Below are 24,568 nucleotides of genomic sequence, written 5' to 3'. Positions count from 1 at the left end.
CAAAAATTAGTGAAAACGGGCCTGGCTTGTTGGCTTATGCCTATAATCCCAGCACTTTGAGAGGCCAAGGAGGGAAGATTGCTGAGCCTAGCCTGGGCAACATGGCAAAACTCTGTCTCTACAAACAATACAAAAATTAGCCAGGCCTGGTGGTGTGTGCCAGTAGTCCCAGCTACTCGGGGAGTGGGAGGATTGCTTGATCCAGGGGGTTGAGGCTGGAGTGAGCTCTGATTGCACCACTGTACTCCAAGCCTAGGACAGAGTGAGACCCTTTCTCAAAACAACACAACAAAAAATTAGTGAAAACAGTGATAAATTCTTTTAATTATAAGCCAAAGATGCAGCCTACAATCTCCATAAAAGAGAAAGTGTTTTTAATTTTGTGGCTTCTTTTTGGGGAAAATTGCTTTCCTTAATGGAAACCGTAGCCATGTTTTGGTATATACTTAGTTATAATTCCTTATTTCCAATTCTAAAATCTGAAGACTCTGAAAACTGAACATTTCTCCCCCTGCGTTTAGCACAGGCTCATTTAGTGTGAGTATTCATATGTTTCACTGTAGAAATATTTACGTGTTTGAATAAAGATTGCTGCCCCAGGTCCAGCTGGAGTAATATGCAATATATGTTGCATGTACTGTATTACCTTTGTAAAATCTGGAAAGTTCATTCCAGCCGAGACCCGCATGGTCCCAGGCATGTTGGATGAGGGGTATAGACCTATATCAAGATTTGGACTAGTGAAGGAAGGGGATAAGATGTTCTCCCAACTTCCTTATTTTGCCATCTTTTCTACAAGGATTTTTTTTTTTTACCTTAAATATTGTTGTGAGATAAAACTAAATTTATAGTATGCAGCTATAATTTTTTTTAGTCCTCCACTGTTAGAAAAAGGATGGTAATATTTTAACCTTCATTAACATCCTTTTGTGACTACAATGTGCAGCACCAGGTGAGAATCAATGATTCATTTCTTATATGGTAGAGTTTGGTGAATCACTTGCCCATTTGTATTAGTGTCTTCTGTTAAAAAAAGCTGAATATTTTAAAGAAAGCTTTAGCAGGAATAAATAATGGATGTAAATGGTACGTGAAATATAGAAAGTATTTTTAAAATCCTAATTGGAAATTTGAGCTTTTGTCAAAAACAGGTTCTATTCAGTGATAGAAAACAGCATATCATATAGGTTTTGCAGAACGCATGTTTTCTGCTTCTAGGGCTGGATATTGGCATCTTCCTATAAGGGCCAAATGGGCTCTTAAATGTCTTTTCTTAGATTTTACAAAACATGTTTGACTAGTTTTCTATGAAAAACTTCAGGTTCTATTCAGTGATAGGAACCAGCGTATCATAAAAATTCTTGGCACAAATATAATTATAGTAATATTTAATATAATTATAGTATTACTTTAAATATAATTGTATAATTATTATAATTATAGTATAATTATAAGATTTGTGATATAATTATATTAATATAGTAATATTTTTTATAAGCTTGAAGAAGAATGAAGTATTTATAATAAGTAGAATTATGAGGCAACAAATGTTTATCTCTAGGTAGAATATTTAAACATTTAATCATTTCTTGGTGGTTAGTTTTCTCAAAGTCCTGGATACTGACCATTGTTTATGTATTTTATTTTATTTCATTTTTATTTTTATTTTTTTTCCAAGGCAGAGTTTCACTCTTGTTGCCCAGGTTGGAGTGCAGTGGTGCGATCTCAGCTCACTGTAACCTCTGTCTCCTGGGTTCAAGCGATTCTCCTGCCTCAGCCTCCTGAGTAGCTGGGATTACAGGCATGCACCACCATGCCCGGCTAATTTTGTATTTTTAGTAGAGATGGGGTTTCTCCATGTTGGTCAGGTTGGTCTCGAACTCCTCACCCGCCTCAGCCTCCCAAAGTTCTGGGATTACAGGCGTGAGCCACCACGTCTGGCCTGCTGTTTATATATTTTAAACATCAGGGTTTAAAAAATGAATTTATTATAATTTATATGTGGCAGTTGCCTTTCGTATTAATTGAAATGAACAGTTGTCCATTCCTGAACTAGATGATTCCATGCTAATTTGTTTTTTAAGTCCTTATATTTTGTTTTTTTAGTTATTTTAATTGCCACTTCTGCATTGAACTCTGCTATTTTAAGATGGCGTCATTGTACTGCTTCTAGAAGCAACTTTCCCCCTAATTTATGCTTCTAATATACTGTGAATTGGAGTAAAAAAATAACCAAGCTTAGGGTTTTTTTTTTGTTTTTGTGTTTGTTTTTTAATAATAAAAATAGGTATAGTTGAGAACTTGACGGACTCTGAGCACTTTTGTGCTCATATTTTTGTTATTGACTTTGGTTGCATTGAGACCATTTTTGTCCACTTTTTCATTCTTTGTTGGCTCATACTGTTAAGCTTTATATATGAATAAAGTATTATTATAGTACCAAATAATTTCCCAAAGCCACTGGAGGACTATGGCCCATCTTTTTTTGAAACACAGTCTCACTGTGTTGCCCAGGCTGGAGTGCCGTGGTGCAATCATGGCTCACTGCAGCCTGGACCTCCTGGACTCAAGTGACTTTCCCACCTCAGCCTCCTGAGTAGCTGGGACCACAGGCACGTGCCATGATGCCTGGCTAATTTTTGTATTTTTTATTGATGCCTGGTGCTTCACCAGGTTGCCTGTGAATTTTAGAATCACTCCTGGGCTCAAGCAGTCTGCCCCAGGCCTCCCAAAATGCTGGGATTATAGGCAAGAACCATCGTGCCCACCCTGGGACCGACCATCTTTTTTGTTTTGAAGCTATAACACATTATAAATGATAAATAAGTAGCAGGGTCTGGATTCTAGCCTGGGTGTTCTGGCTCCAGAGCCCATGCTCTGACTGTTCTGTGATGTTGGATATTTAGGTTGCTTCCAATTTTCCCTTTTATAAATAATGTTGACACAGAATCATGCTGCACTGTAACTTTTTCTTTTGGCCAGATTGGTAGCAGATCCTGCTGGTGGTCATCTAAGAAGAATGTATTTGGTAACAAGTAGTGTACGATACTAACACTCCTTCATTTACTGTAGTTATTGATGAACTGCTGTGGTTAATGTGGAGGGAAATGTATGTTATATTCTTTGTCTGAATAGCTTATGATAATTGAATTACCATGTTTCTTTGATTCTAAAATTCACATATTCCTATTTTTACAATTCCTAAATCATAATGTTTTTGTAGCCAGCATGTACAATTAATGTGGCTGTGTGTGTTTCTCTCTCTTTTCCTTCCTTTCTTTTCTGAGACGGAGTCTCGCTCTGTCACCCAAGCTGGAGCACAGTGGCACAATCTCGGCTCACTGCAACCTCCGCCTCCCGGGTTCAAGTGATTCTCCTGTTGCAGCCTCTCGAGTAGCTGGGACTACAGGCGTGCACCACCACGCCTGGCTAATTTTTGTATTTTTAGTAGAGACAGGGTTTCACTATGTTGGCCAGGCTGGATTTGAACTCCTGACCTCAAGTGATCCGCCCACCTTGGCCTCCCAAAGTGCTGGGATTACAGGTGTGAGGCACCACACCTGGCCTCCTTCCTTTGATTCTCCTGAAAAGTTGTTTTAAAATTCCTGACACATTGTTATATTTGTGGTGCGTTAGAATCAATGGAATACAGTCTTGTGTAGTAGCTTTTTAAGGTAACTGAGGATAAGAAAGATTTAATAAGACATTTTATTTTACAGACATTCAGTCCCCTGAAGCTGAATATGTAGATTTGCTTCTTAATCCTGAGCGCTACACTGGTTACAAGGGACCAGATGCTTGGAAAATATGGAATGTCATCTACGAAGAAAACTGTTTTAAGTATGTGTCATTTTCATTTAGAAAAATTCCTATAAGATGTGGTGATTTCTCTTTATAAACAAAATCATAATGATTTAAAATTAAAAATGAAATTCACTTTGTTAAAAGATGTATTTGTACAAAGAAACATGACTATTCATTAATCCAGTTTCCTTCTGGGGAAATATATAGACGTGAGTTTCCACAAATTTTTCCTTTTTTTTTTGAAGAGTTAGGGGAGTGTTAGACCTTTATGGGAGTATTGTAGGCCCTTGACAAATGTTCCTTGAGTAGATTATAGGATCTCATTTTATAGTTAAGGTAACCTAGAGCTGGAGAGGTTTACTTCATTTCCCAAGATCACACAGTGGCAGTGTAGAGAAAAGAATATACAACTCTTAATTCTCTTTTTGGTGCTCTGTACACCCTTTTCTGTGGCTTTAATTATTTTACAGTTAAATTGATTTCAGAGAACAATTATAATAGGTATCATTTTTGAGCACTCACTGTATTCTAGGCATTGTGGTAAGCATGTTATATACATTTTCTTCTTTACTCCTTGCAATAACCCTGTGTTGCAGTCATCACTGTATTATAGACAGAGAAACTGAGACTTAGAGAGGTTAAATGATTTGTTTAGTGTCAAAGATCTAGTAAGTGAAAGAGCCCGCTTTGTACGGGGTAACCATTAGGCTGGAGGCAGTTGCTGATCACTGGGTGTCTGAGAAATGCTTCAGGTTACTCACACGTAAGCCTTGAGGTGCTAAACTTTGTACTTACTGGTTTTTGGGAACAATGTATGTGCGAGCACATTATGCTGTCTTAGAGATGGAGAGAGTTCTGGGAAAGTCTTTGGAGTTCCCAAATATGGGGATAATATTATATATTTCACTTTTTATAAGTCAAATATAAGTATGAGATCAGTAATTGTGCTTACACCAATAAAATGTCAGACTGTGGTGTTTTTTTTTGACTTGAAGAATTTCTCCAGTTTGGAAAGTAGAGAGTTTTTATTAATTACTTATTTCTGCCATGTATTTTATTTAAATTATCTTGACTATTATTAGAAATGTTTGATTTACTGACTTAAAGATTTACTTTAAAGGTTTTTTTTTTTTTTTTGAGATGAAGTCTCACTCTGTTGCCCAGGCTGCAGTGACGTCACCTCTGCTCACCGCAACCTCTGCCTCCCAGGTTCAAGCGATTCTCCTGCCTCAGCCTCCTGAGTAGCTGGGACTACAGGCACGCGCCACCACACCCGGCTCATTTTTGTATTTTTAGTGGAGACGGGGTTTCACCATGTTGGCCAGGCTGTTCTTGAACTCCTGACCTCAGGTGATCCACCCACCTCGGCCTCCCAAAGTGCTGGGATTACAGGGGTGAGCCACCATGCCCAAAGTGCTGGGATTACAGGCATGAGCCACCACGCCCGGCCCTGTTGTTATTTTTAATGTGAATTAAGAATGGGAGGCCAAGGCGGGCGGATCACGAGGTCAGGAGATCGAGACCATCCTCACTAACGCGGTGAAACCCCGTCTCTACTAAAAATACAAAAAATTAGCCGGGCGTAGTGGTGGGCACCTGTAGTCCCAGCTACTCGAGAGGCTGAGGCAGGAGAATGGCGTGAACCCGGGAGGCGGAGCTTGCAGTGAGCCCAGATTGCACCACTGCACTCCAGCCTGGGTGACAGAGTGAGACTCCGTCTCAAAAAAAAAAGAATGACTCCGTCTCAAAGAAAAATAATAAAAGAATCCATGAAGCATTTGTTAGATTTGTATTACTTTTGTAGTCATTTTCTTACTAATTTGTGTCCTGATTCCCATAATTTCTAACAATATAAACAATGTATAAAGGGCTAAGTTAATTATATTGTGTATTTTAAAACACAGCTTACATATTCTGTTCTCAAAATGTCTCCAGTTTTGCAAATTTTTAAAATAGATGTTAAAACAATCCCTATAGTTTACTATTAATACTAACGCATATTTATTTTGGGATTTAAAAGCACTTTAATGACATAGTAACTCTCCAGAAAATTTCTATTTTTTCCTACTGAACAAACAACTTTTATTTAAATTGTAACAAACTTAGCTACAGGGCAAATTGATGTGTCTAAAGATTACCTAAGTGGAAAATAATCTACACTATTTTTTTTCCATTTTTAAATTTTAACGCTTATATTGAATATTTTTTGCTTATTTGTCTTTCATTTAGGGGTACGCTTTGTGCCATACACACACACATATACATAGATATGTATATATAATATATATAAAAACATAGTAGTGACTCCGAGAGAAGAGCTTGGCTGATATTTTCTCTTCTTTTGTTTGAAGAAGTGATTAGGAAATGGCCTGCTGGCCGCCACAATGGGAAAAGATCAGGAACTATTATCACTACGACAAATAGCCACCCTCCCTTAAAGCAATTAGAGGAAACTAAGTGTTTTATAATCTCAATAAAACAATTTGATTTTGGATATTAAGCAGTTTTCTGAGATAATATCACTTAAATATAACATGATTGGTAACATATTTGTGTTGATATTTTTAATTCTTTTTACTTCTAGGCCACAGACAATTAAAAGACCTTTAAATCCTTTGGCTTCTGGTCAAGGTAAATTACTTATTTGCGTTGTTATATTATTTCTCAGCCAGGGAACTTTAATTCAAAGGAAGGGGAAGGCAAGATAAATGACAGTAACAGTTGAAGTCATATAATCCACAGTCCTGTTTCCATAGAGTTATGCCTCACGCTTGCAGAGATTGGTGCTTAAATTATCTGTACTTCAGTAAAAAGTATTTTTTTTTTTTTTGAGATGGAGTCTCGCTCTGTCACCCAGGCTGGAGTGCAGTGGCGCGACTTTGGCTCACTGCAAACTTCGCCTCCCGGGTTCACGCCATTCTCCTGCCTCAGCCTCCTCAGTAGCTGGGACTACAGGCACCCGCCACAATGCCCAGCTAATTTTTTTGTATTTTTAGTAGAGATGAGGGTTCACCGTGTTAGCCAGGATGGTCTCGATCTCCTGACCTCATGATCCACCCGCCTCGGCCTCCGAAAGTGCTGGGATTTCAGGTGTGAGCCACTGCCCCTGGCCAGTAAAAAGTATTTTTATAATGAAGTTCCTGGTATTAGATTATCAAAATATAAAGATTAGGATATATATTTATTCTATATATTTTTGCAGACATAGTAAAGTGTCAGTTTTTTAATCCCACAGATAAATAAATATACCAAACTCTCAAATTTTTTCTAAAACTTCAAATTATTGCAAATATTGGGCATTTGATTTCAACTTTACATGTCTTTATATCTTAATAACATTTTTAATATTCTGTTTTCACTCAAGGTCTGGCTCAAATGCTGCTTTTTCCATAAAACTTTCCCTGGTCCTTGTAACCAGAAGTATTTCTCCCTCCTCATGAAGTAATCTGATGCATGCGTTTGTTTTTAATTCTTTGTTTTCCTCTTACGGCCTTTCCCACTGTGTAGCATTATTTTATTATTATTTATATATCTATCGATCTACCCTAGTACTCTGCCATATGGGTAGCATTTATCTGTTTTATCTCTCTGTATAGAGCCTGACACATAATAGATGGAGTAGTTTGTTAGATACATGATCAGTGAAAATTGCTCTCTTCATTTAATGGTCTTGTCTACAATAGTGAAAGCCAGTTGTTCTTTCAGCAAATGATTATCCGCCATTTACTACATGCTAGGCACTGTGTAGATGCCAGAGGGGATGTAAAATTAAAATTTACAAAAACCCTACCCCATCTGTAATATGAAGAATGGTTTGTTGAATAAGCCATTTCAGTGTATGAGTTCAGACTTTTTCTTTAGAAATTATGTATCCTTATTCTCTTCAAATATGTGTTTATTGATTAAGATCTTTAATGTGCTTTTAGCAAAAGTGTAAGGTTTTCATTTTTAAAATTTATTTGAAAAGATGCTGATCTCAAATAGTAAATATAAATTTCCTCCTAGAAGGGGATGAGATTGCATCATTCCCTAAATTCTGGCAGATTTCTCTTTCTTAGATTAGGAATGAAAAATCTTTAAATAAGGCTTTTGAGTTTATACAGAGTCACATGTGGTGACTCAGTGGAAGCCATTGATTTAATATCAGATGAAATGCAAATTAATAGAAAAGAGGTGATCATTATGATCTCACATTATGATTTGATAAAGTAATTAACCACGTCACTTACCATAAAGATACATAGGAACAATTTAAATGTTTATCATTAGGGAACTGGTTAAATGACTTATGGTATAGTCACATAGAAAATAGCCATTATAAATGTTGCTGTAAATTTTTATTCATTTAAATCAAAAGTGACCAATAACACAGGAAAATCAGGTATCAAAACAATATGTATAATAAATTTATAATATATCTATAAACTAAAAAGACATTCATTCACTAAAATGTAAATAGTATTTATCTTTGAGCTGGGGAATTATGAATAATTTTGTCTTTTTTTAAAAACATACATTTGCAATGATTATAAATTTCTTTAATAAACCGATGGCATTAAAAAAAGTGGGCAAAATTTTTGAAGACAAATTTTCAGTAGTAAATAAGCAGCTGCACACAAATTACTGTATTATGTATAATTTGAATCTTATAGTCTGTGAAAATATTCCCGACTAAGGTTAAATATTATAAGGCCAGGCTGGAGGTTTCAAAGCAATAATAATAATATTTAACAGAAACTATATTATAGCTTTAGGATAAATAAATGTGGAAAAGTCTCTGTCAGCCAAGTAAACGTAGGTCCTTAAGATACTGAAGAGTACTCTCAGGTGATGGATTAGTTTTTTCTCTCCTGTCAGGGTATATTAAATCTCACATGAGCTGAACCTCTTTATGTACACTCATGGAGATAACACCATTTAGTCAAATCAGGCATAATTCATATCACCACCAGATAGAGTTGCAGTCACGAATGTCTCAGTTTCAGATTTTACTTGTGTGAATGAACTGTTGGACTAAAACTAACCATTATTAAAGTCTTATTTTTATGAAAGTGTAGTATTATAAAAGGGGCACTGGAAGGAATTTATTTTAATAAACATTTTGTTTTGCTTTTCAGGGAAAAGTGAAGGTAAGTATAATTTATTATATATTACATATATGAATTTGTTTATACATTCAGATGTTTATTATGGCAAAGTTTATTTTTTTCTTCTCACCTCTAAAAATCAGAAGAACTTAAGTTTTACTTATTTATCTGAAAGTCTGGAGGTACTAGCACAGATTAAGGGAAAGTGACTTTGTGTCTGGGTTCAGGCATTAGAAACAGTGTGCCTCAGCCTCTGATCATTCATTTGCACATTTTACCTCTCTGAATGTGGAAGCATGTCCACTCCCCGTCTCCCCCATTGCCTCAGGCCAGGGAAATGTCCTCTCTCTTTTACTGGTTGAACTCTAGGATCTGCTGGGTTTCATGTAGGAAGGTTCTGGGCATGATGAGTATTGATTTCAGAGCTGGCTTCTAAGGTTGATGCTGACTTGTTGGATGTAGGTGTCATTGCCAAGTCTAACTAATGCTAACAGTTTCAGCATACATTAGGTTTACTTTGTGTTTTTGCTTTAAGGGTGAAATGGAAATGACATTTGTTATTCTTAAGACCATATGCTTAACAATATGAAAAGACTTAATGGTGCTTAGCTTTAGTCTATCTAGGTGAAATTGCTAAAAGGTGAAGTATCACTTTTCTTTCCCTCAAAATCCTCTATTTTCCAAACATAATTCTTATGAATTGCTTTTGCATTATGTCTAAATAACAGAATACTAAAGTCTGATAACAATGCTATTTTATTATTGTGCTTTATATTGTATTAACTGTAGCAGCTAAATAAAATGCTGACTCAGAACTGTTTGGAAGAGAAATTGTTTAGCAGTGAGATTATTTTTCCAAAGATGCCTCATATTTGCTACTGGTACATGTGATTCTATGATTTTCAGTTTCAAGTAACCTTATTTTACCTTGAGTATCAACCTAGTTCTATGCTATATAGTTAGCCACATTAGAGGAGGCTACTATGATTTTTCAATGCTATTTGAAGACCTTATTATCAGAAAAATAGATCGTTAACCTGTGGGAGCCATCCTTAGAGAAACGGTCTTATTATAAGTATTGATTTTGGCCAAATATCAAAGGGTTATTCCTGAGAGCTATCATATTAAGTGATTGTTTAGACCACAGTCAGGTCAACTTGAGAATAGGTACTTCAGGATTATAATATTGAACTGATTTCTTGGCTGGGCGTAGCTCATGCCTGTAATCCCAGTACTTTGGAAGGCCAGGGCTGGCTGATCACTTGAGGCCAGGAGTTTGAGACCAGCCTGGCTAACCTGGTGAAACCCTGTCTCTACTAAAAATAGAAAAATTAGCTGGGTGTGGTGGTGCACACCTGTGATCCCAGCTGTGTGGGAGGCTGAGATGGGAGGATCACTTGAGCTTGGGAGGCAGAGGTTGCAGTGAGCTGAGATGGAGCCACTGCCCTCCAGCCTGGGTAACAGAGCAAGACTCTTGTCTTTTTTCTTTTTTTTTTTTAAAAAAGGACACACAGACAGACAGACACACACACAAACACTGAACTGAAAATTTCACTGGAAGCCTAGGTCCTAAGCAGTATTATCCCCTAACTCCCTAATTCATGATCAAAAACTTGAAAAAAAGAACCTTGAAAATTTTTATAAGGAAATAAATTCCTTATAATCCCACCATCCCCAAACAATTAATAATAATAACTCTGTGCCAGGCACTTTTCTAAGCAATTTACAAATATGATTTTATTTAATTCTTTCACCAATCCTAGGGGTATTATTCCTGTCTCCATTTTATAGATGAAGAGAGGTTCAGCGACTTGACTAAAATATATGATTTGTAAGTAGCAGAGTTAAGATTTAAATCAGGCAGTTTGACTCCAGGAACCATACCCTTAGTTACTACCAGATACGCTTCTCTGCTAACATTTTGATATTTATGTTTTCCATATATAAGTAGTTTTGTCCAACACTTGTCAGCATTAAAGATGATCATATTTTTATCTTATTTGATAGGTAAAGTCATATATCTTTTGTTTTCATTTGCATTTTTTATTGCCCGTAAGACCAATTTTTGTCTGTTATTACCATATGTATTTTTTCCTTTGTGAATTTTAAAATTCATATTATTTACCTCTTTTTTAAGGGGGCACTTTAGCATTTTTATTTAGTTTATGAGCTTTTTATATATTTAGGATCTAATCCCTTTGTCATATTTGCAACATACATTTTACCGAGTTTGTTGTTTGCATTTTGCTTTTGTTTATGAAGTGTTCTGACAAATAGATGTTTTGAGTTTTTATATATTCCAATTTATTGCTTATTCCCTTTGCCATTCCTTCCATTATTTTTATGCTTGTTTGGTTCATTTTTAACATTACTGTAAGCAACTTTAGTAGAAAACACTGTACAGTGTTTATCATCTCTGTAGCAAATGCATACATGAATCTTTACAGAGTTGTATGATTATTTCTTATGCCTTTTGTATAATATTTCAAGTAAACATTTTTATGTATTGCCGTGTTCTACATTCTTGCTGTTTTCATAGTTGCATGTTATTTTACCATGTTAACTAGTTAGATAGTGTTCTATCCTGTTAATTTAGGCATTATCGTATTTGTACAATTACTAGGCATTAAATGTATTGACAATGATCTTATTAGGTCATAAGAATATAAGTGATACTTGGTGTTTATAACATTTTCCTGAATTGCTCTTTTGAAATAGTGAATGGCATGTAATATTATCAGATAAATACAAATAGTACCCCTCCAATACTGTCTTATCATTTTAATTTTTTTCTAGTTTAAAAAGCATGTAATGAATCCTTAATTTTCATGGCATGAATTGTTATCAAGGCTAGGTATTTTCCCATTCTTGACTGATTTACTATTTAAATTCTGTATTTTGACCTCCTGTAAAACACTTTAACCAGAACGTTATGAGACTGGGTCAACCTAAGGCAATGCTAAAGCCTTTTAAAGACCAAGCAGCAGGCTGGTTCTTAACTGAATCCATAACCTTTCTTCTTCCTTTCGAGAAATTGCAATTAAGACTTGGACCGTTAGGTTAAACAATCTTTACATTGCTGTTTGGCACAAATTTGCTGTAATGCTTTAAAACTTTTGAAAACTTTGTATTTTGGCATTTTTCTAATCTTATGACTTATTTTTCTTTTGATTTCAGAGAACACTTTTTACAGTTGGCTAGAAGGTAATTAGAAACTTTAAAATAAATTTCCATGATGATTTTTTTTCTCATGAGATTAATTTTATGTCTACAAGATTCACATATGAAATTTTATTTCTGCATCACTGCTTTTTCTTAGGTCTCTGTGTAGAAAAAAGAGCATTCTACAGACTTATATCTGGCCTACATGCAAGCATTAATGTGCATTTGAGTGCAAGATATCTTTTACAAGGTATGTGACATTTACTTTTATTCAGTCTACCACTCTTAATTTTAGATATTCTTAAAATTTTCCTGGCATTTACCTGAATGGGAAAAGATTGACCTGATTGAATATTAGGCAGTAAAAATTCACTCTTAAATGGTAGTAATCAGAAAGGTGGGAACTGTAGATACAATTGAACAGTTTAACATACTCTTAGCTCTCTTCACCTTCTTTTAAGAAGCTGCTGAAAATTGTCCATATCACTTTGGAAATATTCTTGTTTTCTTGTGGGAATTTAAATAGCTCCTAACAGCACAGTTTGCTATTTGATAGATATTATTGTATCAGAACCTTTTTATTTGTGTGCCCGTATCAGGCCTGGAGTTTAAATGGGTAAAAGCCTTTCCTGCTGCTGTTTATGCCTTAATACTGTTGAAAATGAGACTGTGGTTGATTTTCATCAGTACCATATTTCTTCTGGAATTAAAGTATCACAACTCTGAGAAACAGAATATAGAAACTTCCATTTTATTCATTGATTGATTGCTTGCTTGATTGAGACAGGGTCTCACTCTATTGCCCACTCTAGTGTGCGATGGCCAAAACTGGGGCTTAGCCTGGGAGGGCTCTTGGCTTTGCCCAGGAAAAAGTTTGAAGCTCTCCTCATGAAGGAGAGCTGTCCCATAGGCAGTGTGCCCAGAGTGGCAGCTTGGAGGCAGTTCTGCAGCCATATTTATAGTCCACTTTTTATTATATGCAAATTATGAGGCAGATTATGCAGAAATTTCTAGGAAAAGGGTAGTAACTTCTGGGTCATTGCTACGGAAAGGGGTGGTAAGTTCTGCATGTTGCCATGGGAATGAGAAACTGACATGGCACCCTGGTGGGTGTGCCTCACGGAAAGCTGCTTCAGCCCCCTCCCTGTTTTAGCTAGTTTTCAATTTGGTCCAGTATCCTGAGTCCCACCTCCTAAGCCAAGTCCTACCTTCTACCTCATGACTACAGGAGCATGCCACCATGTCCAGCTAATTTTTCACAATATTTTTTGTAGAGACAAGATTTGGCCATGTTGCCCAGGCTGGTCTTGAACTCCTGAGCTCAAGTGATTTGCCCATCTTGGCCTCCCAGAGTACTGGGATTATAGCCGTGAGCTACTGTGCCTAGCCGTAACTTTGATTTTAAATGGTGGTTTAAACTCATTAGTAATTTTACTGTTTTTTTTTTTTTTTTTTTTTTTTTTTTGAGACAGAGTCTTGTTCTGTCACCCAGGCTGGAGTGCAGTGGCGTGATCTTGGCTCACTGTGACTTCTGCCTCCTGGGTTCAAGTGATTCTTCTGCCTCAGCCTCCTGAGTAGCTGGGACCACAGGCGCATGCCACCACGCCCAGCTAATTTTTTGTATTTTTAGTAGAGACGGGGTTTCACCATGTTGGCCAGGCTGGTCTCGAATTCCTGACCTCAGGTGATCCACCCGCCTTGGCCTCCCAAAGTGCTGGGATTACAGGCTTCAGCCACTGCGCCTGGCCTAAACTCATTAGTAATTTTAGATCATCATTTTCAAATTGTGTGTTTAGGTTTTATGAATATGTTTATATTCAGAAGTTTGACTATTATTTTTTTCATCTTTAAAAAAGGAAATTTTATTATTTTCCATCACATGAATGAACTTGGAGGACATTATATTTGTCAAAATGAGCCAGGCACAAAGATTATTATTTCATGATTTCACTTACAAAGGGATTCTAAAAAACTTAATCTTATTGAAGTAGAGAGTAAAGTGGTGGCCACCAGACACCAAGGTATTTAGGAGACAGGAGGGTTTGAAAAGATGTTGATCAAAAAATACGTAATTATAGTTAATAGAATAAGTTCAAGAGATATTTTTGTACAGCGTAGTGACTGTAGATCAAAATAATGTATTTGTAGTTTTGAAAAATGCTGACAATGTCACTTGCTCTTGCCACAGAAATGTTAACTATGTGGCGTAATTACCTAGAATTAAGCATTTAACAATGTATATATACTTCCAAACATTATGTTTTACAAAATAAATACACATTTATTGATTACAGATGGTAATGGTATGAAAGGGCAGGCGTTGCTTATGGTCTTATGACTGGCCACTTTGTGAACACAATAAACAAGTTTGCATTAAAAAAACCCAGAAAATGGTTTAATCTAAAAGTTGCCATGATCTTCAGAATTTTTCCAGAGAAAATGACCAAGAAGTTGACTACAGTTAGGTGACTAAGAATATAAGCTGTAGACACCTTCACCCACTAAAAAAAAAAATCACATAAAATAAGAGTGAGGAATTCCTCTGAGTTATAATATCAATATGGAAAAGAAATATTATTCCAGATTTCAAATCCACAGAGATCATTTTATTATTTTGCAGCCTTTAACATTCACACTTAAAAATAAAAGATTCTACATGGAAACATGTTGTGCTGTAAGTGTATCATAGGACATTAAATTTAAAATTATTCACTTACCATTAACTCTCCTAATACTTTAATTTCTATGACATATTTTCTAGCAAATTAGATACGTGTCACACTTTGTGTAAGAATTTTTTTTTTTTTTGAGACAGAGTCTTGCTCTGTCGCCCAGGCTGGAGTGCAGTGGTGCAATCTTGGCTCACTGCAACATCTGCCTCCAGGATTCAAGCAATTCTCCTGCCTCAGCCTCCTGAGTAACTGGGATTACAGGCATGTGCCACCACGCCCGGCTGATTTTTGTATTTTTAGTAGAGACGGGGTTTCACCATATTGGTCAGGCTGGTCTCAAACTCCTGACCTCGTGATCCACCTGCCTCGGCCTCCCAAAGTGCTGGGATTACAGGTGTGAGCCACCAGGCCTGGCCTGTGTAAGAATTTAATAAGATTTTCGTTTTACAAACAGAGAAAAACAATGCTAAGTTATTTAATCCTCTCACCTGTGGACAGGTTTGCCTTTTATCTTAACTGATTTGAAAGTTATATTGATAAGCAAACTCTCTAGTTAAAACCAATTTTTGAGTGCATTAAATAAATACCAACTTTCTCATCAAAACCTACAAAGTACCATGTAAAATGACATGGCATGAAGACAACAGTGAGAAAACTGTAGCCATCACATAGAAAAAGAAGGAGAAGGGCTGTGATGAATACACAGTTAGAAGACACATAATAGGACAAACAAAACTAAAGATAACTAGGAAATAAACAGAATTTCTCTTAAAATTCAGCAAGATTTAGCTTTGCAGCATGGAAAAATGTTATCTCCACATGAAGAATCAATCTTATTTCTTCACTATTGATATTTTCCTTCTCTGACTTGAACTTACAAACTAACTGTAGCAGGAATATTTATGGCTTATCATGGAGCATCCGTTACCCAGCAAGTACTGTGTGTTTGTTTGCTACATTTATATATAAAAAACATCCTCATGACTTCTGAAGCATCCCTAGTTCTTACCTGAACAAATTGGCTCAATAAATATATAAATTTACTTATGTCAATTATAATGAGAATAAAATAAGTAAAAAAAAAATACAGGCTTATGTAGAATTCTTCAATTAAAAGAACAAATGGAATGTCCTAATTAAATAAAATATAATACACAATTTTGGAAATACATCTAAAAATTGTTTTGTGTGCACTACTAAAGTTTATAAAAATCATTCTTATTAGTCATGACCAGCTCACATAATACCTCATAAACTATAAAAGAAAAAAATTATAAGAGACAAGAAAATTATAAGTCTAGCATGAGAACCAGGCAAAGAAAAACAGAAAATGTTCATGGGGAGATTCTGAATCATAAGTCAGAAGATTTTACAGTAATGAATTTAATAAAAAGCAGAGTATAGATTTGCTTTCAGCATTTTTGAGGTTTTCAGTTTTCTAGTAAATTTATCACCTTATTAAGATATTTGTTTTGTTCCAATATTGCTCTATTCTTCTGAAAACAGGTATAAACTCATACTCACCCAAACACACTTACTCTATAATTTTCTTGCACCTAAGGTCTATTTTTAGAGTAATATATGTGCATAGCTAACTCTATGTAAATCAGAACTAAAATTCTGTATGTTTGCAGGCAGAGAGACCACATGTTCAAAGAAAAATACATAACAAATTTTTTTAAATGTTTAAGCAGAACTCAGAATTTTAAGGCTCAGGATTTTATTTATATTTATAATTTTTATTATACCCATAAAAATGACCCTATAATCAATAGCAACTTAATTGTACATTTTAAAGTAACTAAAAGTGTAGAGTTGATAGAAATTTCATTTGCCCTGATATGATAAATACATAAATTATATGCCTGTATCAAAAGATGCCATATATGGCATCAATATAAGCAGATACTATGCACCTGCAAAAATTAAGAATGATTTTTATTATTAATAAGACTTGCTTTCTCAGTAAAACATTGAATTTGTTTTAAGGATGGGTTCTAGAAAATAAAATACTAATATAAAACTATTAAAGGCTAAATTGTGAAAAACCATTTTCTTGGTTGTTATTATATAACTTAAAATGCAAAATGAAATTAACTTCTATAGGCATGAATAACCTAATATAATTAAAGTAAAAATTGTCAAATTCAGTTTTTAATATTTAATTCTTCTTCCTTCTTAGAGACCTGGTTAGAAAAGAAATGGGGACACAACATTACAGAATTTCAACAGCGATTTGATGGAATTTTGACTGAAGGAGAAGGTCCAAGAAGGCTTAAGAACTTGTATTTTCTCTACTTAATAGAACTAAGGGCTTTATCCAAAGTGTTACCATTCTTTGAGCGCCCAGATTTTCAACTCTTTACTGGAAATAAAATTCAGGATGAGGAAAACAAAATGCTACTTCTGGAAATACTTCATGAAATCAAGTAAATTATATATTAAACTTTATATTAATAGAAGAGTGACAATTAATGTACAAGATAATTTTTTTTTTTTTTTGAGACAGGCTCTCCCTCTGTTGCCCAGGCTGGAGTGCAGTGGCACGGTCATGGCTCACTGCAGCCTTGATCTCCTGGGCTCAAGCAGTCCTCCCATCTCAGCCCAAGAAGCTGGGACTATATGTGCAAACCACCACACCGGGCTAATTTTTGTATTTTTTGTAGAGATGGGGTTTCGCCATGTTGTCCAGGCTGGTCTCGAACTCCTGGGCTTAAGTGATTGATCCACCCACCTTGGCCTCCCAAAGTGCTGGGATTACAGGTACAGGCCACTGTGCTCTGCCTGAAATTTTTAATATTCATTTAGAGAAAGGAAAACTATTTAGAACATAATTAAAAGTTAATTTTGCTTGTAGGTCTTTTCAGATTGAATTTTGCTTTTGTTTTTATTTTGATTTGGGTACTGAGAGGCACACATTTTTAGTTTTAAGAGCCATTCTTTTAGTATTTGATAATGTATTATTTTCATGTTTATTTGAACAAATTGGATTTGGGGTCAAATTTCTGTATTATGCAGTTAGAATCAAGATTTGAGGTTTGAGGATAAGAATTTGTTTTGGGGCATCGGAGTGTTGGTTTTACTATGTTTTCTCCTCTTTATTTATCACGACCAGTAAAATGTTGTATTAGCAGGACTTTTAATATTTATAACACATGAAAATGAATATTCTCTGTTTTAAAATGCAGGTCATTTCCTTTGCATTTTGATGAGAATTCATTTTTTGCTGGGGATAAAAAAGAAGCACACAAACTAAAGGTAATTATTTTATACTTAACTGTTAGATACAAACTGATTAACACTTATGCAGATATGAATATAAACCCATATATAGTACTTATAGAAGTAGAGAGCAGGCCAGGTGCAGTGGCTCAGGCCCGTAATCCCAGCACTTTGGGAGGCTGAGGTGGGAGGATTGCTTGAGCCCTGGAGTTCAAGACCAGCTTGGGCAACATCGTATGAAACCCTGTCTTTAATTAAAAAAAAAAAAAAAAAAAAGTAGAGAGTAGAATGATGGTTACCACAGGCTGGGGGTGGGGAGTGGATGGGGAAAAAGCAGATGTTGATCCATGGGTACAAAGTTTCAGTTAGGGAGAATAAGATTTAGTGATCTACTGCACAGAATGGTAACTATGGTAATAATGCATTGTATATTGCAAAATTGCCGAAAGTGTAGATTTTAAGGTTTCCACTATACAAAAAATGGTTAAGTATGTGAGGTGATGGATTTGTTAATTAGCCTGATTTAATCACTTCATATTGTAAATATACATTAAAACATCACATTGTATCCATAAACATATACAATTTTTGTCAATTAAAACATAAACACATGTATATATACTTAACAGTATATCTTGATGTACATCTTGAAATTAAGAAAAAATCAGAGTCATAATCTTTCTTTTCCTCAAAAAAATCAAGTCCAAAGGCAGGTGCCTCTTAAAGTCTATTTTGCATTATATTCAAAGTAACACTGATATCTGTATATTGCTGTACACTGTCTAGATGCCTTTCACATTGATGATCTCATATAATAAATAGAGGTAATAAAGGAAATGGATCCAAAGCATGAGTAGCGTTATTAATCTATCTTTTGCTGGAGAGAATTCTGAAGATGATATTGTTTAATTAAAAGATCTTCATTAGTGGGAGAAGGCACAGTGTGATGTTTTGTCATTCATCTTTTTTTATTATTATTGAGAAGGGATCTCACTCTGTCACCCAGGCTGGAGTGCAGTGATACAATCACGGCTTATTGCTACCTTGAAATTCTGTGCTCAAGCGATCCTCCCGCCTCAGCTTTCTGAGTAGCTTGAGTAGCTGGGACCACAGGCACATACCACCATGCCTGTCTAACTTTTTTTTTTTTTTTTTTAGTAGAGACAGGGTTTTGCTATGTTGCCCAGGCTGGTCTCGAACTCCTGGGCTCAAGTGGTCCTCCCACCTCAGCCTTCCAAAGTGCTGGGATTACAGGCGTGAGCCATTGCACCCCCTGCCATTCATCTTATTCACTGGGAATTAAAGACAGTTATGAATACCAGTGTGCAGCTGGGGAAAGAACAGATTCCATACCCCACAGAATGCGGTCTGGTCATTGCCTTGCCTCTTAATAGGGTCTGACCTCAGGCAAGACCATCTCTGAGTATGTATTTGCCTCATAATACTATAAATATCAAACATTACCAGGAAGATTACACACTTATTATGTGCACAGCACGATTTTTTGTCATTAAAAGGAAAGAGAGCTTCCACCCTCAAGGGATTTCCAGAGGGGGTCAAGTAAAATTATATTTCTCTTCTCTCTTACAAAGTTCCACTGGTAAGTAAAGGCAGGTGGACCTCCATACTACTGGGTTTGATCTGATTTTATATATACATATATATATATACACACACACATGAAATTATATATATGTACATATGAAATCATATATATATATCACAGAATCTTTGTAGAGTAATATTATTAAGTAGTTTTTTTTTTTAAGTAGGTTTAAAATTAGTACCTCTTGCTTGGATGTCATCTGGTCATAGAAAAATAGTAAAAAATAAAGTTAGTACCTCTTACTGAACAGGTACTGAAACACAAGATAGAGAATATTGTTAAGATATGGTAACAATTAACAATAATTTGGGCTTTGTCTTAATAAAGATACTAGATATAGATAGATACTAGATATGGTAGATATGTATAGGTAGATTTCTATACAAATATGTCCGATTTCATACATATTGTATATATATATTTGTTTTTTTAAGAGATAAGGTCTTATTTTATCACCAGAGTTGAAGTGCAGAGGCATAATCATAGCTCACTGCAGCCTGGAACTCCTGGGTTCAAGCCATCTTCCCACCTCAGCCTCCTGAGTAGCTAGGACTACAGGCTGGCACCACTATGCCCTGCTAACTTTTAAAATTTTTTTGTTGAGTTGGGGTCTCACTATGTTGCCCAGGCTGGTTTTGAACTCTTGGCCTCAAGCAATCCGCCTGTCTTGGCCTCCGAAAAGTGCTGGGAGTACAGGTGTGAGCCACCACCATACCCAGCCTGATTTCATCAAAATATTTACAAAAATCTTCCTCTGCTTTTCATTCTTTCTTTCTGTAATGAAAGAACCTGATTTTATGCACTCAGTTTTTTTGCTGTTAGATAATACTTATTCTTGACTTCCCATCTACCTCCTACTTGAAGCATTCTTGCTACAAATACATACCTCAGTGCTTATATAATCTGCCTAAACAGCTTCCAGGAACTAGAAAGTGAGGGGGAAGATGCTGTAATAAGACTTCTTTTTTTCCTACTATTTTCAATATGTTCGTTTTTTTTTTTAGTTTACTTGCTGCTTTATTGGAAAGTGTTCTGGCATCAGCTCTTTTTAAATCGTGCAGATTAGAAAGATTTCTCACAATGTTTTAATTTGATCAAAACTTGGAAACCCTCACCTTTAATGTCCTATGAAGTTTAGGTAGACAGTCTTTTGATGTAAGAGAGAATTTTTCTGAATCTTTTACAGGAAAGATGTAAAAAACAAAACATGCTACTATCAAAGATTTACTTTTTTAAAAAGCAGTTTCTGGTAAACATCGATTTAAACAGTCATATTTACAAATTAATTTAAAAAATCTCATCTTGTTTCCTTAGTACCCTATCAATGTATGGTTAGAAATAGAGGACTTGTATGAAGGAGAATTATTTAGCATTCAATTCAAATAGAATACGATCTCATTTGAAGACTTGTAAAGTATTTGAGAATTTGGGCAAGAATTGGTCAGTTGGTTTCACTGAATATAAATCACAGCATGCTTGATCATTCTATTGACTGGCTGTAATTTAAAGTGATGACCTAAAACTGTATGTCTAAACAAGGAAAATCTGTAAGTGATTTAGGTACTGGTTATTTTAAAGACCATACATTTTTCTAACCTGAGATAATTAGGGGATATACTCAGGTTATTGTACATAATTGTTATTTGTTAAGTCACAAGGATTTTCTCCTGTGAAATCCTTACTAATTTTTACTAATTTGATCTAGTAAATTTCTAGCCTATTAGTTTGGTCCTAGCATATTAAGTTCACTTAAGCAGAAGATGCATGCTATTTGACGTGCTTGGTTTTAATTTTACAATGTTTATTTGGCTATTGTAAGCAGCCATGCCTGCTCTCTGTACATGTCATACAAAGACTTACTCAAGAGCTGTCACATTCAAGTATTTGAATTAACGTAGAATCAAACATTGAAATTAGCGTCTACAAAAGCAAGCACAGTCTTTTAGAACAGAGGCTTCCAACTCTCAGAAGTATGAGAGTCTCTTATACTCAGGAACTTTCAAGGCCTCTTCTCATGACAGAGTATTTTTAGTATCTGTTGATTTTGAAAATATGATTGCCAAAAAGCCACCAGGCATTTACTTTTAAAGTAAAAGTTGTGTTTTATTGATCATAACATTCTATCCATTTGGAAATTTATAGTGCATATACATGTGAGCTATTTATTCTGTGGTATACAGTCTTGTCTCTGTGGATTCTGTAGATCCTCATAATAACCATTAAGTCTTCTGGAAGTCAACAGCTCATAGGATGGGAAGATGTTCTTTAGGGTAAATTTCTTACTCTGTTATTATTGTTAAAAGTGTGATTTTTCTTTAAGTTTTGGTCAATGCTGTAGTTTAAAGGCAACCTAAAATCAGATGACAGAATCTTTGTAGAGTAATATTACTGGTTAGTTTTTTTTTAAGTAGGTTTAAAATTAGTACCTGTTGCTTGGATGTCATGTGGTCATAAAAATAAAAAAAAATAGTACCTCCTACTGTACAGGTACTGAAACCAAGATAGAGAATATTATTAAGATATGGTAACAATGAACAATTTGGGCTTTGTCTTAATTAATAAAGATATTACATCTTAGATCCTATTAAAACTTTTTTCATGTTACAGCTGTTTGAAAGTCACAAACTGAATAAAGCATGTTGGGAAAGTCTGTCTCCAGAGCAAATTGAGGTTTCCTTTGAATAGTGGGTTCCAATCATTGATTTATTCCTATTTTAGATTTGTGGTCCTGCCTTCATCTGGTTGAGCCTAGTGTGTGGTTTATCACATTAGAAAAAGAGAAATACTGTGTGCTCCCTAAATTATAGGCCAATTTGTATAATGGATGTTCTATCTGAGATGTATGTCAAATTTCCTGCTAAGAATACTGTAAGCTTGAGATTCCCCTCTTAGTCCAGTACAGGAGTCTCTTGGAGGATCAGTTGGTAATTTCCATTGAAGGAAAAGAAGGATGTGTTCTTGGCTTCCCTTCTTTTTTCCATATTCCTTAAGGACATATACTATGTTTAGATTAGCTGGATGCATGTCGCCCTATTATAAATGATATAATATTCTAGGGTTCATGGATATATACATATGTATTAAAAGCATAAAAACAAAAAGGGAACAATGCCAAATTCAATATAGTAGTAGAGGGTGGGATATGGGACTCGAGAGATAACATGAGGGGCTTCGATTGTACTTGTGACAAATTTTTCTAAAACTTGGTAGTGGGTATGTGGCATTCACTATATTTTATATATTTTTGCATGTTAATAGTAATAGTAATGTTAATATTAACAAAGGAAGACCTGATTGTTTTACCTTATTCATACCAGAAAGAAGGGCTGTGGTTGAACTATTATGAAACCAAAGGGCTGGGCTCAGTGGCTCACACCTGTAATCCCAGCACTTTGGGAGGTCGAGGCGGGCAGATCACGAGGTCAGGAGATCGAGACCATCCTGGCTAACATGGTGAAACCCTGCCTCTACTAAAAAAAAAAAAAAAAAAAAAAATTAGCCAGGCGTGGTGGCAGGTGCCTGTAGTCCCAGCTACTCAGGAGGCTGAGGCAGGAGAATGGTGTGAACCCGGGAGGCGGAGCTTGCAGTGAGCGAGATTCCCCCACTGCACTCCAGCTTGGGTGACAGGGTGATACTCCCTCTCAAAAAAAAAAAAAAAGAAAAAGAAACCAAAGGATTTTTCTTTTTCCTTTCCATTCCTGCCTTCTTCTCTCATTCCCTCCCTCCATTCCTTCTGGTAAATGATGCTCTCTAACCCTGTCCCACCCTCCTTTCTCCACCTATTGACATATAGTTAATCACCTACAATGGACACCTTGACAAAGTTATTTTGTATATTTTTGCAGATAGTTTAGCTTTGGAGTCAGACAGGCCTGGTTTCTAAGTTTTTTGTTTACTAGATGTGGGAATTTAGGCAAGTTACCTAAACACTCTGAATCTTGTTTTTTACATTCATTAGGTGTAGATTATAATAATATCTACCTTTGGATTTGTGGTAAAGATTAAATGAGATTGTATGTGTAAGGATCTGATATGTAGAATCAATGAATATTAGTGCTGTTCTCATTTTTGGTACCCCATAGTACCTTGCACAGTGTTAGGCACATAGAACCTGCTCAGAAAATACTTACTAATTGACTGTATATTACGTCTTAATAAAATCTTGTTAAATTGTTTTCAGGAGGACTTTCGACTGCATTTTAGAAATATTTCAAGAATTATGGATTGTGTTGGTTGTTTTAAATGTCGTCTGTGGGGAAAGCTTCAGGTAAGCAAATTTAGTCATTCCTATTTCTCATTTACCCTTTGCATGAATAATTTTCTAATTTTTCTTTTTTTCTTATTTCTATTACAGACTCAGGGTTTGGGCACTGCTCTGAAGATCTTATTTTCTGAGAAATTGATAGCAAATATGCCAGAAAGTGGACCTAGTTATGAATTCCATCTAACCAGACAAGAAATAGTATCATTATTCAACGCATTTGGAAGGTTAGTTTGAATGTACTGAAATGCTTCTGGTAGCCAAGTAAGTCTAAAGCAACATATATCCTCAGAAAAAACTGGGTAAGGAATATCCTTTTTATTTTATTTGTTTATTTATTTTTGAGACGGAGTTTTGGTCTGTAGCCCAGGCTGGAGTGCAGTGGCGTGATCTCGGCTCACTGCGACCTCCATCTTTTGGGTTCAAGTGATTCTCCCAACTTAGCCTCCCAAGTAGCTGGGATTACAGGTGCGTGACACCACGCCTGGCTAATTTATGTGTGTGTGTGCGTGTGTGTGTGTGTGTGTGTGTATTTTTAGTAGAAACACGGTTTCACCATGTTGGCCAAGCTGGTCTTGAACTCCTGACCTCAGGTGATCTGCCCGGCTCCACCTCCCGAAGTGCTGGATTACAGGTGTGAGCCACTGTGCCCAGCCAGGAATATTTTTTTTGAAGAAATCATTTCATTACAGAATTATGGGATATTATGAAATACCTCAAGTATGTAGACATATACAATTAGTACATGATCGTC

At 35.6% G+C, this 24,568-nt stretch overlaps 1 protein-coding gene across 2 annotated transcripts in view; it reads left to right on the top strand.

The window, feature by feature from the left end:
- The window catches only part of ERO1A (endoplasmic reticulum oxidoreductase 1 alpha), a 56,224-nt gene that overhangs the window by 26,104 nt on the left and 5,552 nt on the right, over nt 1-24,568 (top strand). The window contains exons 7-15 of one of the 2 annotated variants that reach the window (XM_019010203.4): nt 3,720-3,840; nt 6,389-6,435; nt 8,922-8,933; nt 12,069-12,095; nt 12,211-12,303; nt 16,908-17,154; nt 17,914-17,983; nt 23,734-23,820; nt 23,908-24,041. In XM_019010203.4, the coding sequence (XP_018865748.1) occupies nt 3,720-3,840; nt 6,389-6,435; nt 8,922-8,933; nt 12,069-12,095; nt 12,211-12,303; nt 16,908-17,154; nt 17,914-17,983; nt 23,734-23,820; nt 23,908-24,041 (838 nt within the window). The remainder of the gene's footprint in view (nt 1-3,719; nt 3,841-6,388; nt 6,436-8,921; nt 8,934-12,068; nt 12,096-12,210; nt 12,304-16,907; nt 17,155-17,913; nt 17,984-23,733; nt 23,821-23,907; nt 24,042-24,568) is intronic. The other variant, XM_055361395.2, reaches the window with a different exon arrangement.

This window comes from Gorilla gorilla, chromosome 15 (assembly GCF_029281585.2).
Source record: "Gorilla gorilla gorilla isolate KB3781 chromosome 15, NHGRI_mGorGor1-v2.1_pri, whole genome shotgun sequence".
Classification (NCBI taxonomy): Eukaryota; Metazoa; Chordata; class Mammalia; order Primates; family Hominidae; genus Gorilla; species Gorilla gorilla.
The sequence above is the reverse complement of the archived record's forward strand: the minus strand, read 5'-3'. Positions and strand labels throughout refer to the sequence as shown.